General features: G+C 47.8%; 2 protein-coding genes across 2 annotated transcripts in view; one reads left to right on the plus strand and one right to left on the minus strand.

Moving 5' to 3' along the window:
• Positions 1-15,798, plus strand: part of GALNT17 (polypeptide N-acetylgalactosaminyltransferase 17) — a 612,717-nt gene that overhangs the window by 363,891 nt on the left and 233,028 nt on the right. The window lies entirely within an intron of this gene.
• LOC115898383 (guanine nucleotide-binding protein G(I)/G(S)/G(O) subunit gamma-3) lies at positions 7,942-8,629 on the minus strand. The gene has a single exon (XM_030933339.1). It carries the CDS (start codon positions 8,568-8,570, stop codon positions 8,343-8,345), a length of 228 nt encoding a protein of 75 aa, XP_030789199.1. The 5' UTR covers positions 8,571-8,629; the 3' UTR covers positions 7,942-8,342.

The following is a 15,798-nucleotide window of genomic DNA, read 5'->3' on the forward strand; positions in this document are numbered from 1 at the left end:
ATTACTATGTAAGCTTTAGTGATACTACTACTAATAATAATTGATTATCATCATGATCATCATTATCATCAATCACTATCATCATTCCCTTTTATGTACTGGCTGGTTCTTTTAACTTGGTGGGTTGTGTTGAGTGGGAACCAATGATTTTCTTGACTGACAGGCTTCCCTGCCCAGTGAAAGAGATAAAAAGGATTATGAGTGGGAACTCCTCGGGACATCCAGGAGTTCAAGGCTGCAGTGAGCCATGATTGTGCCATGGAGATTGGTGTTTTCACCATTAGCTGTGAGAGTGCAAAGGCATAAGATATTAGCAGTGGAAGACCAAGGTGTCCCTGATAGTTTCGAGGTTACCCTACCCCTCCAGCTGGCCGTCTTCTGCAGCTGAGGAGACGCAAACTACACAGACGACAATTAAATGGAAAGATGTGTTGTTTTCTGTGATCAAATATCATGGAGTGCAGTACTACTGCTGTCTAGAGCTGGGCGTAGTGACTGGCACCTGCAGTCTCAGCTACTCAGGAGGATTGCTGAAGTCCAGGCGTTCAGACTGCACTCCAGCCTGGGCAACAGGGCAAGATCCTGTATCTTAAAAAACAAAAAAGTTTGAAAATACCTAGTGTGTTTTTATTTTGTGTTGAGGAATAAAAAATTAACAGATGTAGGACTGGTCACTAATAGTACTGGGAATCTGCTGGGCACGGTGGCTCACGCCGGTAATCCCAGCACTTTGGGAGGCCGAGGCGGGCGGATCACGAGGTTAGGAGATCGAGACCATCCTGGCTAACACGGTGAAACCCCGTCTCTACTAAAAATACAAAAAATTAGCCGGGTGTGTTGGCGGGCGCCTATAGTCCCAGTTACTCGGGAAGCTGAGGCAGGAGAATGGCAGGAAGCCAGGAGGCGGAGCTTGCAGTGAGCCCAGGTCTTGCCACTGCACTCCAGCCTGGGAGACAGCAAGACTCCGTCTCAAAAAAAAAAAAAAAAAAAAAGTACTGGGAATCCTGGCTGCCCCCGGTGCCTGAGCCCATCCTTCCAAATGTCTATTCAGACCTTGTTAGAAAAACCTATGGAGTTTCAAACCCCATTTCTGCAAATCTTGCCGACATGAACTGGTTTAATTTCTGACCATAAAAACACATTAAACAGGATACAATAAAAAGAGTTCTTTCTTTATTAAGAATCCTATTGATACAATTTACTAAGGCATTTACTGTGTCTTACCCTGTGTGTGGCTGTGAACATTTAGAGGGTGTAGAATTTAGGGCTAAAATTATCCCATCTCCGATATATATTCTGGACACTGGAGTTTTAAATAAATCTGTAGCTTATGTTTATGTCTCTTCTAAACATAGATGGTGAGAACTGGAACCAGAATGCTGGTAACTGGGGGAGAAAAATAAAGGCACGCTGGCTGTGGGAACATTTATCCTTCCTGGTGGCTGTGGCACACCTGTGATCCTGTGATCACTCTCCTTATATTTGGAGGAGTTTCCACCCTCTGAGCCCCGCCTTTGTTTGTTTGTTTTGGGTTTTTTGTTCTGAGACAGTGTCTCGCTCTGTTACCCAAGCTAGTATGCAGTGTGGCATGATCATGGCTCACGGCAGCCCGGAACTCGCAGGCTCAAGCAATCCTCCCACCTCAGCCTCCCAAGTAGCTGGAACCACAGGCGTGCCCCACCAGGCCCGGCTAATTTTTAAATTTTTCTATAGCAATGGGGTCTCCCTATGTTACCCAAGTTGGTCTCAAACTCCTGGGCTCAAGCGATCCTCCCACCTCAGCCTCTGAAAGTGCTGGGGTACCAGGGATGAGCCACTGCACCCAGCCTGAGTCCTGCCTTTCCAAGATCAAAGTAGAAATCAACTTTACTACTTTCCTTGTTCCTAGACCTTGTCCTGGGAGCCAGGCTTCTCCAGTCAGACCCATGAGAATGTATCATGCAAAACCCATCGCCATGACAAGAAGGAGAGACATTTAACTTTGAAAGGCAAAAATTGTACCAGTCTTAGTGGCAGCAGCTCATTTCCTGTGTGGACAAAGTGGCAGCTGGATTTAGGAACCCTCTTTTAATAAATCCCTCTTCTCCGAAACTAGCTCAGATTGGTTCTGGAGACCATAACTAAAATTGCTGCCTGATACAGAAGGAGAAATGTTACTGTGGAAATATCTCAGAGACCAAATCACTTGGCACTTTGCAGTTTCGTGAAATACTGACTGTCACCATGAGACAAACCTTCATGGCTCGCACCTCCTCAGCGTTGCCTGCCCTAATTAGGTGGGTTTTGGAAGAACTCGCTAGCAACCATAACCTTTAAATAGACCAGAACTTGTCTTTTGCAGTGAATTCAGAATCAGTAGCTTTATAAGAAGGGCTTTGCTCAGTTCCTGATGACTCTATGCATGATTGACTCCGTCTCTGTACCTGAATTTAAAAAAAAAAAAAATGTTGCAAGTAAAGAAAAGGCAAAATGTTCTTTTTTCTCCCCACTCAGTTTTGCACTGGTGCTCAGCACATATGGTTTCAGGTAGTCTCTGCCTTAACATCTTCCTGGAAGAAACTTCAGAAAAGAGGCCGTGACAGGTGGAGACAGCTTCCTTGATTACAGCTCAGCATGGTTCACATGACACTCTGGCAGTTAATTGATTCAGGCAAGATAATTTGTGTGCGATAAACAGCACAGACCTTTTATTCTCAACTGGTCAGTTAGAAAGAAGTTTCTCTAATTCAGTCTTAGAAAATGACTTTTTTTTTTTTTTTTCTTGTGCTGGAACTCATTTATTTGCATATAGAGAGATGTTCAAAGCTCTGTAGAAATGCCCAGAGATTGTCAAATCTAACATTATGTTTGCAAAGATGGCATCAAGCTCCTTCCTCCTGAGACAAGAAAATTGCATTTGAACGGGCCGGGTCTTGAAGACCAGCTGATGGTGTCTGAGTCAAAGATGGAGCTGATATTCTCAGGCAATAGGTCCACTTTGGGGCCACTGCAGCTGTTTTTCTAGGAAATCTTCCAAAGCAAACACCACAGTGGAGCTATTCCTGTGAAATGGTGGCATGTCTTCTCCTGTGATCATGGCCAGAGATATCTTCTTTCGTCTTTGAAACAGGTCTGAAAGGTTTTGCTCAGCCTCTTGAGTAAGCCCCATCTCAGCAGAGCAGCTCCATCCTTTGAGAATACAATTTTGACATCTGATGGACTCCCAATATTTGATGCTTGTTTTCAAGGCCACGCTAACACCAGTTGGGCTGAAATTAAAATGAGGTCCATAGTAACAGTTACAGGTCCACAGCTCTTGGAGACCCCCTCTTTTTTTTTTTTTTTTTTTTTTTGTTTGTTTGATTTTTTTGAGACAGAGTCTGTCTCTGTCACTCAGGCTGGAGTGCAGTGATGTGATCTCAGCTCACTTCAACTTCTGCCTCCTGGGTTCAAGTGATTCTGCTGTCTCAGCCTCCCGAGTAACTGTGATTATAGGTGTGCCCCACCACACCTGGCTAATGCCCTCTGAGGACTCTTACACAGTCCTGGCCATGCCTCTCCTGGGCAGGGTCTCTGCAGTCAGTCCTCTTGTCCACCAGCCTCATGCTCTCCATTTTCCTGTCCAACTCATGCATGGCATCCTCTGCAATGCCTCAAACAGCCAGTGCAGTGCATGGTGCCTTGGTGACACATTACTGACCAGAGACATCACTGAGCTCTGTTGCTCATGCTGCCCAGGCTGGAGTGCAATGGCACGATCTTGGCTCACTGCAACCTCTGCCTCCCGGGTTCAAGCGATTCTCCTCCCTCAGCCTCCTGAGTAGCTGGGATTACAGGCATGTACCACCACATACAGCGAATTTTTATGTTTTTAGTAGAGACGGGGTTTCAACATGTTGGCCAGGCTGGTCTTGAACTCCTGGCCTCAAGTGATCCACCCACCTGGGCCTCCCAAAGCACTGGGATTACAGGCATGAGCCACCATGCCCAGCTAAAGCCACTGATTTCTGAAGTCAAGGACGTTGTCTCTCATCACTGCCAAAGTGGCTGGTGCCAACCCTGCTGAGGCCTTGTGCTTTCAAACCTACTATTTTCTTGAATGAGCCCTTTCATGACAGCCCAGTCAACACAGAGCTACAGAGGGAGGGAACTGCTGCCACCAGCCTGTGACCATAAGAAGACAAACAGACCACATCCTGCACTGGCTGGCACCTCTCTTTTCTAAGTCTGGTGGAATCCCTTACGAAAGGCCACTTGACAAATCCTCTGGCAAGACTGACCTTAGATGACAGCTGGGTGTGGGCCGGGTGCAGTGGCTCACGCCAGTAATCCCAGCACTTTGAGAGGCTGAGGCAGGCAGATCACTTGAGGTCAGGAGTTTGAGACCAGCCTGGTCAACATGGTGCAACCTCATCTCTACTCAGAAAAATACAAAAATTAGCCAGGGGTGGTGGTGCACATGTGTAGTCCCAACTACTACTGGGGAGGCTGAGGCAGGAGAATTGCTTGAACCCGGGAGGCAGAGCTGCAGTGAGCAGAGATCGCACCACTGTACTCCAGCCTGGGCGACAGAGTGAGACACTGTCTCAAAACAAATAAAGAGGCTGCGTGTGGTGGGTGGCCTGGCCATATGTGTTCTGGGCCTGGCGGAACCACACTTCCCAGAATTCCCTTCCTTGTATGTTTTCCAGTAGGGTGGACTACAGGAAGGATACCTATGGGAGATGTGGAAGGTGCAGGGGAAACAGCAACCGCTTTGTAGCTCACCCACGTTACTGCTCATCTGCTGCCTCCACTTGTTGGCTGGGCCTGCCGCAGCTCCACCTGCCCCTGGAGCCCCTCCAGGTTCTACCACACCTGGACCTTGTGTGGCTGTCGGCTCCACCCTGAAGGGCCCTGGCTTCTGCACAACATGAAACCCAAGGTCAGAGGCAATAAGGCACTTCGACAAGTTTCATTCGTTCTCCTGGGCTCCAGCTCGAGTTTGTGGGTTTCATCTTGTTCTTGCTTCCTTAGGTTATAGCCGTCATCTCCCCTTCCAGGCTGTCTGCCCTGTGGACTGCAGGTGCCGGCATCAGAAGGGAAAAAAAGGGAAAGCAAAGAAGGAAAGACAAAGTCAGTTCTAGTAGAGACTGTTTAACCAGCTCCCACAGTTGCATGAGGTCAAATCCCTGCAAAAAGTCATAAAAGTGATATATATGTACATTGATGCATAGGTATACGTGTGTGTGTGTATGTGTGTGTGTGTGGTCGTGCATTGCATAACGACAAGGATACTTTTTTTTTTTTTGAGATGGAGTCGCACTCTGTCACCCAGTCTGGAGTGCAGTAGTGCGACCTCGGCTCACTGCAACCTCTGCTTCCTGGGTGCAAGCAATTCTCCTGCCTCAACCTCCAGAGTAGCTGGGATTACAGGTGCCCACCACCACGCCAGGTGAACTTTTGTATTTTTAGTAGACATAGGGTTTCGCCATGTTGGCCAGGCTGGTCTCGAACTCCTGACCTCAAGTGATCTTCCTGCCTCGGCCTCCCAAAGTGCTGGGATTACAGGCATGAGCCACTGCACCCACTGACAGGGATATATTCAAAGAAATGCATCATTAGGCAATTTCATCATTGAGCAAACATTATAGAGTGCACTTACACAACCCTAAGTGGCCTAGCCTATTACACACCTAGCCTGTATGGTAAAGCCCTATTGCTCCTAGGATACGAACCTGTAGAGCACATTACTGTACTGAATACCATAGGCAATTGTAACACAATGCTAAGTATTTGTGTACCTAAACATACCTAAACATAGAAGGAATACAGTGAAAATATGGTATAAAGAAGCAGCCTCCAACCTATTTGGCACCAGGGACTGGTTTTGTGGAAGTCCATTTTTCCAGGGCTGCAGGGAAGGGTGGGGAGGTGTCAGGATGAAACTGTTCCACCTTAGATCGTCAGGCATTAGTTAGATTATCAGAAGGAGCATGCAACCTAGACCCTGCACATGTGCAGTTCACAAGAGTGTTCATGCTCCTATGAGAATCTAATGCCACCGCTGATCTGATAGGAGGCAGAGCTCGGTGGGTAAGGCGAGTGATGGGGAGTGGCTGTAAACACACATGAAGCTTTGCTCACCTGCAGGCTGCTCACCTCCTGCTGCGCAGCCTGGTTCCTAACAGGTCACAGACCAGTACTGGTCCAAGGCCTGGGGGATTGGGGACCGCTGATATAAAAGACAAAATAATCGTACACCTGTCTAAGGCATTTATCATGAATGGAGCTCACAGCACCGAAAGTTGCTCTGGGTGAGTCAGTGAGGGAGTGGCGAGAAAATGAGTGGTTCATACCTGTCATCCCAGCACTTTGGGAAGCCAAGACAGGTGGATCACCTGAGGTCAGGAGTTCAAGACCAGCCTGGGCAACATGGCCAAACTCTGTCTCTACTAAAAATAAAAAATCAGCCTGGCATGGTGGCAGGTGCCTGTAATCCCAGCTACTCTGGAGGCTGAGGCAGGAGAATTGCTTGAACCTGGGAGGTAGAGGTTGCAGTGAACTGAGATCACACCACTGCACTCCAGCCTGGGTGACAGAGTGAGACTCCTTCCAAAAAAAAAGAAAGGAAGAGAAAGAAAATGTGAAGGCCTAGAACATTACTGCACACCCCTGGAGGTAGACTTTGTAAACACTGTATGGTTAGGCTACTTTTTCTTTCCTTTTTTTTTTTTTTTTTTTTGAGACGGAGTCTCGCTCTGTCACCCAGGTTGGAGTGCAATGGAATTATCTCAGCTCACTGCAACCTCTGCCTCCTGGGTTCAAGCAATTCTTATACTAATTTATTCTTTTTAAAACCCCTTCTTCAGTAATAAATTAACCTTAGCTTACTGTGACTTTGTAACTTTATAAAGGTTCTAAATTTTATAAACTTTTTGACACTCTGACAGTAATCACTTAGCTTAAAACACATTGTACTGCTGTACAAAAATATTTTCTTTCTTTATAGCTTTAATCTATAACCTTTTTCCAACTAAATATTTTTTCTCTTTACTCCTTGAAAACCAAGACACAAACACACACATTAGCCTAGGCCTACACAGGATCAGGATCGTCAGTATCGCTGTCCTCCACCTTCTTGTCTTGTCCCACTGGTAGGTTTTCAGGAGCAATAACAGGCATGGAGCTGTCATCTATGATAACAGTGAATTTTTCTGGAATCCCTCCTGAAGGACTTGCCTGAGGCTGTTTTACAGTTACTTTTTATATAAATAGAAGGAACACACTCTAAAATAATGATAAAAGTATAGTGTAGTAAATACAGAAACCATTAGGGCTTTTACTATGATTGTCAAGTATTATGTACTGGACCAGGTGCAGTGGCTCATGCCTATAATCCTAACACTTTGGGAGACTGAGGCGGGCGGATCACTTGAGCTCAGGAGTTCGAGACCAGCCTGGGCAACATGGCGAAACCCCGTCTCTACTAAAAACACAAAAATTAGCTGGATGTGGTGGCATGCACCTGTAATCCCACTACTTGGGTGGCTGAGACAGGAGAATAGCTTGAAACCCGGAGGCGGAGGCTGCAGTGAGCTGGGATCACACCACTGTACTCCAGTCTGGGTGAAACAGTGAGACCCTGCCTCAAAAAAAAAAAAAAAAAAGTATGTTTTGGACGTAATTGTATGTGTGATACTTTTGTGACTGGCTGATGAGTAGCATTACCAGCATTGCCACAAACATTGTGCTATGATGTTATGGCAGCTACGACATTTTTAGGTGATAGGAATTATTCAGCTATGTTGTAATCCTATGGGCCCACTGTCCTACATGCAATTTGTCATTATGTGGTGCGTGACTGCATATATAGATTTCCTATTGCTTTTATTTCTCAGGTTGAACCCAGACTGATACACTGGGAACCCAGCATAAGGAATTTTTTGTTTTGTTTTGTTTTGTTTTTGTGGGTTTTTTTTTTTTTTTTTTTTTGAGGCTCTGGATGACTTTATTCTTCAAATGACTTTACTCTCCAGTAGCTCCAGGTGAGACTGAGAGCAAGAACCTGGCCCATCCCTCTCTCCATTGTCTGAGCAGGTCACCAAAGGAAGTGGGCAGGACGCTGGCAGAGTCTGACAGGGCCTTGCTGTGGGTGGAGCAAAGGGTGCCTCATATGTCTGGGGTGCTTGGGGTCGGCCACAAAGGTGGAAGGAAATGGGGTCGACAGATGAGGGTGGGCCTTGTGCTTCAGATAACCTCACATGGTCAGGCAAGGGTTAGGGATGGGATGCAGGGAGCCTCAGGGGCTCATGTCAATTACTGACCTAAGGAAGGGCCCAGGAGAAGGAAAAGGGAGGAGTTGTGAGAAGGGACAGGGGAGCTCAGAGGAGAGCACAGAAGAACTTCTTCTCCCGGAAGGGGTTCTCCGAAGTGGGCACAGGGGTGATGAGGGGATCCTCACAGGCGTGGGCATCACAGTAAGTCATCAGGTCTGCGGCTGCCTTGGACACCTTTATCCGGCACAAGCTGGCTTCAATCTTAAGCTGTTCCACCATCTTGCGTGCTTGCCCAATACTCATAGTGCTGTTCACCGGAGTCTCACCTTTCATCCTAAAGCCACAAGCACAGCAGTAGCAGACCTGGGTGTAGGGTCAGTGGAGGGTACCAAAACCTTCTTTTGTGGGTTTTTTTAGTCAGAGTCTTGCTTTTATTGCCCAGGCTGGAGTGCAATGGTGCAATCTCAGCTCACTGCAACCTCCACCTCCTGGATTCAAGCAGTTCTCCTACCTCAGCTTCCCAAGTAGCTGGGATTACAGGCGTATGCTACCACATATGGCTTTTTTTTTTTTTTTTTCTTTTTTAGTAGAGACGAGGTTTTACCATGTTAGTCAAGCTGGTCTTGAACTCCTAACCTCAGGTGATCCACCCACTTTGGCCTCCCAAAGTGCTGGGATTGCAGATGTGAGCCACCATGCCCAGCCAGGATTTTTTTTTTTTTTTAAGACAGGGTCTTGCTCTGTTGCTCAGGCTGGAGTGCAGTGGCACCATCATAGCTCACTGCAGCCTCAACCTCCTGGGCTCAAGCGATCCTCCTGCCTCAGCCTCCCAAATAGATGGAACCACAGGCATGCAACACCATGCCCAGCTAATTTTTGCAGAGACGGGGTTTTGCTGTGTTGCACAGGCTGGTCTTGAACTCTTGGGCTCAAGCAATCCTCCCGCCTTGGCGTCCCAAAGTGCTGGGATTACAGGTATGAGCTGCCGCACTTGGCGTCATCAGGCATTTTTGCTCTTCTAGTTTGCTAGTCTTATGTCTTACTTGGCCTGTGCTTTCAGTTAGATCCCAGGAGTGCCAGTCCTAGCTTCTGATTGCCCATCCTGGCTCAGACTTCATTCTTTAGAAAGTGTCTCATGGCAGGTCCTTGACCTGTGGTGCCATCACTGAGAGATCACCTGGCCACCTTTCACCCAGACACTCCCACAGCTTAGTGCAGATGGTTTTGAGGATGTCCACTGTATTTATTCCAATTTTCTGTTCCAGAAATACCTCTTATTCTATAGTTAAGGAGCAAGAGAGCTAAGACATGGTCTATGGCCTTGTCATTTGCCATCATTGTAGTGCCCTCAGACCTCCTGTGGGTTCTGACATTTTAAAAATTCGGTTGTAGCCAGGTGCTGTGGCTCAAGCCTGTAATCCCAGCACTTTGGGTGGCTGAGACGGGCAGATCACAAGGTCAGGAGATCGAGACCATCCTGGCTAACACGGTGAAACCCCATCTCTACTAAAAAAAATACAAAAATCTAGCCGGGCGAGGTGGCAGGCGCCTGTAGTCCCAGCTACTAGGGAGGCTGAGGCAGGAGAATGGCGTAAACCCGGGAGGCAGAGCTTGCAGTGAGCTGAGATCCGGCCACTGCACTCCAGCCTGGGCGACAGAGCGAGACTCCATCTCAAAAAAAAAAAATTCGGTTGTAATCCATCCTCTGGTCTGAAAAGGCTGGATGAATATTTTCTTTGTCAACCAGAAATTGTGTAAGCTATGTAGTCAGATACAAGGAGGTAGTGCCCTTTTCTTAAGGAATTCTTAATCTAATTGTCACATTTCTCTGATTGAAGCAAAATGGGTGCTTTACTGACCCAGATTTTATGTTATTCGAACAAATAAAGCTCCAGCTGCCAATTTCAATAGAGCTACTGGACTTAATGGGCATTTACTATATTTCCTCGGCCAAGCACAGTGGCTCATGCCTATAATCCCAGCACTTTGGGAGACCAGGGCAGGGCGGGTTACTTGAGGTCAGGAGTTGGAGACCAACCTGGGCAACATGGCAAAACCCCATTTCTACTAAAAATACGAAAATTTGCTGGGCGTGGTGGCATGTGCCTGTAATTCCAGTACTTGGCAGGCTGAGGCAGGAGAATCACTTGAACCCGGGAGGTGGAGTTTGCAGTGAGCTGAGATCACGCCACTGCACTCCCAGCCTGAGCGACAGAGCAAGAGCCTGTCTGAAAATAATAATAGTAAATAATATATTTCCTCCCTGGTCTTGACTTCATTTGTAGTGACGGATTTTCATGATTTCGTGGATTGTTGAGACTTTCCCATATGAACCATAGTTCATTGCTGCTCACAACAGCAGACAGCTCTTGGTGCTGCGTAGTGGAATTGCGTATACTGTGTAGGGGTACTGTGACACATCCTGAAGAGCCCCTCTCTTCAGGACCAAGGTACTCAGTCCAAGCATGATGGTTCACACCTACAATCAAAAGGCAGACGGATTGCTTGAGCCCAGCAGTTCAAGACCAGCCTGGGCAACATAGTGAGATCCCATCTCTACAATAAGTCAATTAAAAAAAAAAAAAAAAGGCAAGCATGGTGATATGTGCCTGTAAGCCCACCTACTAGGAGGCTGAGGTGGGAAGATTCCCAAAGTCCAGGAGGTTGAGGCTGCAGTGAGCTATAATGGTACTATTGCACTTCAACCTGGGCAACAGGGTAAGACCCTGTCAAAAAAAAAAAAAAAAGAAGCACTTCTTGCTCCTGCTGGTGGATTGTTGCCTGTTGACAGCTCACAGCCAAGTTCCTCCCTAAGTACTGAGATGACTGCAGGGTGCTGCCCTGCCTGGGATGATGCTCTTCCCGGTTATGGCTCCTGTCACCCGACTTTTCAGTGTGGGACATGAAGCTCCAGCTCTCCTGCCTGTTTCAGGACATCTGTGCTGGGCAGCTCTGCGTCAGAGCTTCCCGGGGAACTGGCTGAGGCATCTGTTGAAATTGCATAAGTTTTCAGTGTCTCCTCTGATCAATCTGCTTCCCTCACTCCCTGCACCCAAATCTCCATTTCAGAGCTTCCTCCCAGGGACCCGACCTATGACAGTCTTCTCCATCTTTGGTATTTCCCAGAGTTTTGTTAAGTTGGCTGGAGGAGGAAAAACATGGCTTTTTTCTTAATCCTTCCTCGGCTTAATTGATACAGAATAGAGAAGACCAGGAGCAACTGGAAGCTGGAAGCGAGGGCAGATGAGTCAAAAGTTTGGAGAGAGGCACCAAAAAGCCCATCCAGGGTCCAGGGAATGGGTGAGAGTTAAACTCCAAGAAGAGTCAAGCCAAGTCTGGATGCATTGGGTCACGCCTATAATCCCGGCACTTTGGGAGGCCATGGCGGGAAGATTGCATGAACCCAGGAGTTTGAGAACAGTGTGGGCAACATAGTGAGACCCCATCTCTACCAAAGAATTAAAAATAAAAATTAGCCAGGTGTAGTAGTGCGTACCTGTAGTCTCAGCTACTCAGGAGGCTGAGACGGGAAGTGGAATATTGTAGAATTGTAGTAGCAGTATTAAAAATAATGGCAAAACCCACAATTACTTTTGCACCAACCTAATAGTAGTGATAACAGGGACAGGAAGTGAGAGAAGCCGGAACCATATGACATCCTGGTCCAGGTACTGACCTAGTTGTGAAGTTGCCCCACATATAGGTAGCCAGCCATCAAGATCCCAGTTTTGGAGCTGGGCATGGTAGCTCACACCTATAATTCCAGTGATTCAGGAGGCTGAGGCAGGAGAATCACTTGAGGCCAGGAGTTCAAGACCAACCTAGGCAACACAGTGAGAGACCCTGTCTCCACAACAAATTTAAAAATTAACTGGGCGTCATGGTGCATGATGGTAGTCCCAGCTACTCGGGAGACCAAGGCAGAAGGATCGCTTGAACCCAGAAGTTCCAAGCTGCAGTGAGCTATGATTATGTCACTACGCTCCAGTCTGGGCAACAGAGCAAGACCCTATCTCTTACAGAAAAAAAAAAAAAAAAAACAGCCAAGGTAAGAGGCAAGCCTTAGTGCGCCCAAGAACCAGTGAGATAAGGAGGAGTCCAGGGATAGAATTGGTGGAGATTATGGAATGTCTGGGCAGGCAAGCTAATGAGGGCTTATAGCATAGAGCAAGGCCCAGCATCCCATCTGCCTGGAGTGCGGTGTAGGCCTTCCAGTCTTTGCTGTGGGGAATTGTAAAGGAACTTCCTGGACAAAAATCACCTTCCGTACAGTGAGCAGAACGGGACTCCTTTGCTCATTAGAAACACAACCTGGAGTGGAGTTTCTTAAGTGGGAATGGCATCAGGATTGTCTGGAGGGCTTCTAAGGCAATCCCAGCTCCAGCCTCGGATATTCCCGCTGGGCAAGTCAGGGCTGGGTGGGGCCCCAGGGCTTGCCTTTTTTTTTTTTTTTTTTTTTTTTTTGGAGACAGAGTTTCACTGTATTGCCCAAGCTGGAGTGCAGTGGCAGGATCTTGGCTCACTGCAACCTCTGCCTCCTGGGTTCAAGCAATTCTCGTGCCTCAGCCTGTCCAGTAACTTGGGACTACAGGCGAGCCACACCTCACTAATTTTTTTGTATTTTTAGTAGAGACGGGCCGGGCGCGGTGGCTCACACCTGTAATCCCAGCACTGGGAGGCCCCGAGGCGGGTGGATCACCAGGTCAGGAGATCAGACCATCCTGGCTAACACGGTGAAACCCTGTCTCTACTAAACAAAACACAAAAATTTAGTCAGGCGTGGTGGTGGGCGCCTTTAGTCCCGGCTACTCGGGAGGGTGAGGCAGGAGAATGGCGTGAACCTGGGAGGCGGAGCTTGCAGTGAGCCGAGATCGTCCCTCTGCACTCCAGCCTGGGCGACAGAGCAAGACTCCATCTCCAAAACAAAAACAAAAACAAAAAGAATAGTAGAGATGGAGTTTCACTATGTCAGCTAGGCTGGTCTTGAATTCCTGGCCTCAAGTGATCCACCCGCCTCTACCTCCCAAAGTGCTGGTATTACAGGCATGAGCCACCGCGCCTGGCCAGATTTGCTTTTTGTTTTGTTTTGTTTTCTTTTCTTTTTTTGAGACAGTCTTGCTCTGTTGCCCAGGCCAGAGTGCAGTGGCGAGACCTTGGCTCACGGCAACCTCTGCCTCTCGGGTTCAAACGATTCTCCTGCCTCAGCCTCCAAAGTACCTGGGACTACAGGCGTGCACCACCACATCCTGCAAATTTTTGTATTTTTAGTAGAGACAGGGTTTCACTATGTTGGTCAGGCTGGTCTTGAACTCCTGACCTCAAGTGATCCGCCTGCCTCGACCTCCCAAAGTGTTGGGATTACAGGCCTGAGCCACTGCACCCAACCAGGTTTGTCTCTTTTTTTTTTTTTTTTTTTTTTTTTTTTTTTTTTTTTTTTTTTTTTTGAGACGGAGTCTTGCTCTGTCACCTAGGCTGGAGTGCAGTGGCCAGATCTCAGCTCACTGCAAGCTCCGCCTCCCAGGTTCACGCCATTCTCCTGCCTCAGCCTCCGAGTAGCTGGGACTACAGGCGCCGCCACCTCGCCGGCTAGTTTTTTTTTTGTATTTTTAGTAGAGACGGGGTTTCACTGTGTTAGCCAGGATGGTTTCGATCTCCTGACCTCGTGATCCGCCCGTCTCGGCCTCCCAAAGTGCTGGGATTACAGGCTGAGCCACCGCGCCCGGCCCCAGGTTTGTCTCTTAAACAAGTTCTCAGATAGGTGCAGATACTGTGGTTTTAGGGGCCACACTCTGAGAACCTTCAGATGGGTCAGCCAGATACCTACACCTGACTGTCATTTTAAAATGCGTCCTTCACACCCTGCTCTTACAGGGGAGGACAGAATTTGGCCTGGAAACCTGAGAGAAGATCAGGAGATTCAGGCAAAACACAAATTGATACGATCAACAGGCTTTGGCCTCAGATATTCGCCATGGTAAGTGACTTAACTGTTCTGAGCCTGTGTCTTCATCTGTAAAAAGAGGATAAGAACAGCTATCACATAGGATTGTTGTAAGGATTGGATGAGAGATCAAGTGTGGAAGGTGTTAGCATGATGTGAGACTGTTGTGCTGAACCCCTGTTAACCTCAGTAGGGAGGGCCCCAGGCTCAAGAGCCTGAAGGAGAGACCAGCACCAGCCAACAAAACATGGGATTTTCCTAGAGGCTTACACACGGGGGAGAGAGTCCATTGGCGGAGGGCTGGGCAGGAAAACTGCAGTCGCCTTCTAACATCATGCAGCTTCTACAGCATTTTCTTTTAACACCCTTCCCTCAATGACCTCCACCTGGCAACCTTCATTTAACCCCAAATTCAGGGCCTCAATCTCCTGTAGGGCTGGGGGCTCAGATGTTCATCATAGATAAGGAATTAATCTCTGCATTGGCCACACCGTGTAATCCCAGCACTTTGGGAGGCCAAGGCGGGAGGATCTCTGGAGACTAGGAGTTCAAGACCAGCCTGTGCAACATGTTGAGACTCCATCTCTACAACTGCAATCCCAGCACTTTGGGAGGCCGAGGCGGGCAGATCTTGAGGTCAGGAGTTTGAGACCAGCCTGGCCAAATGGTGAAACGCCATCTCTACTAAAAATACAAAAAAATTTAGCTGGGCATGGTGGTGGGCACCTGTAATCCCAGCTACTTGGAGGCTGAGGCAGGAGAATCATTTGAACCCGGGAGGCAGAGGGTTGCAATGAGCCGAGATCGCACCATTGCACTCCAGCCTGGGCGACAGGGCGAGACTCCATCTCAAAAAAAAAAAAAACAAAAAGAAGCATGATGTGGAACAGTGTTCATGGCCCGGTGATCTCTGTACCTGTTTTCGGCTCTTTCTTCACCCCGGCTCTGAACATAGATTCAGGTGCATCTGCCATGCAGAGTTATTCTTAGGGTATGCTCAAGTTATTCCTATCAGGGGCATTTAGCCTACAGAGACCCCCCTTAAGTATTTGTTGTGCATGATGGGGACACACACAGGCAGTGGGGAACAGCTCTAGCAAGTGAGATCAGACTAGTTGGTGTTCTCTGGGGAAGGGAACTTTGGGAGGCTGGGGCAGAAGGATTCCTTGAGGCCTGGGCATAGCCAGATGCCATCTCTACAAAATATAAACAAATTAGCCAGGCAAGGTGGCGTGTGCCTGTACTCGCAGTACTTTGGGAGGCTGAGGCAGGAGAATCCCTTGAGGCCAGGAGTTTGAGACCAGCCTGGACAATATAGCAAGACCCCATCTCTACAAAATATAAACAAATTTGCCAGGCAAGGGCAGAAGGGTCCCTTGAGGCCTGGGCAACATAGCAAGACCCCATCTCTACAAAATGTAAACAAATTACCCAGGCAAGGTGGCATGTGCCTATACTCCAAGCACTTTGGGAGGCTGAGGCAGGAGGATCTCTTGAGCCCAGGAGTTCAAGGCCGCAGTGAGCTATGATCACACCACTGCACTCCAGCCCCTAGCAGACCCTGTCTCTTTAAAAAAACAAAACAAAACAAAACAAAACAAACAAACAAACAAAAAAACA

Source organism: Rhinopithecus roxellana, chromosome 6 (assembly GCF_007565055.1).
Source record: "Rhinopithecus roxellana isolate Shanxi Qingling chromosome 6, ASM756505v1, whole genome shotgun sequence".
In the NCBI taxonomy this organism is placed as follows: Eukaryota; Metazoa; Chordata; class Mammalia; order Primates; family Cercopithecidae; genus Rhinopithecus; species Rhinopithecus roxellana.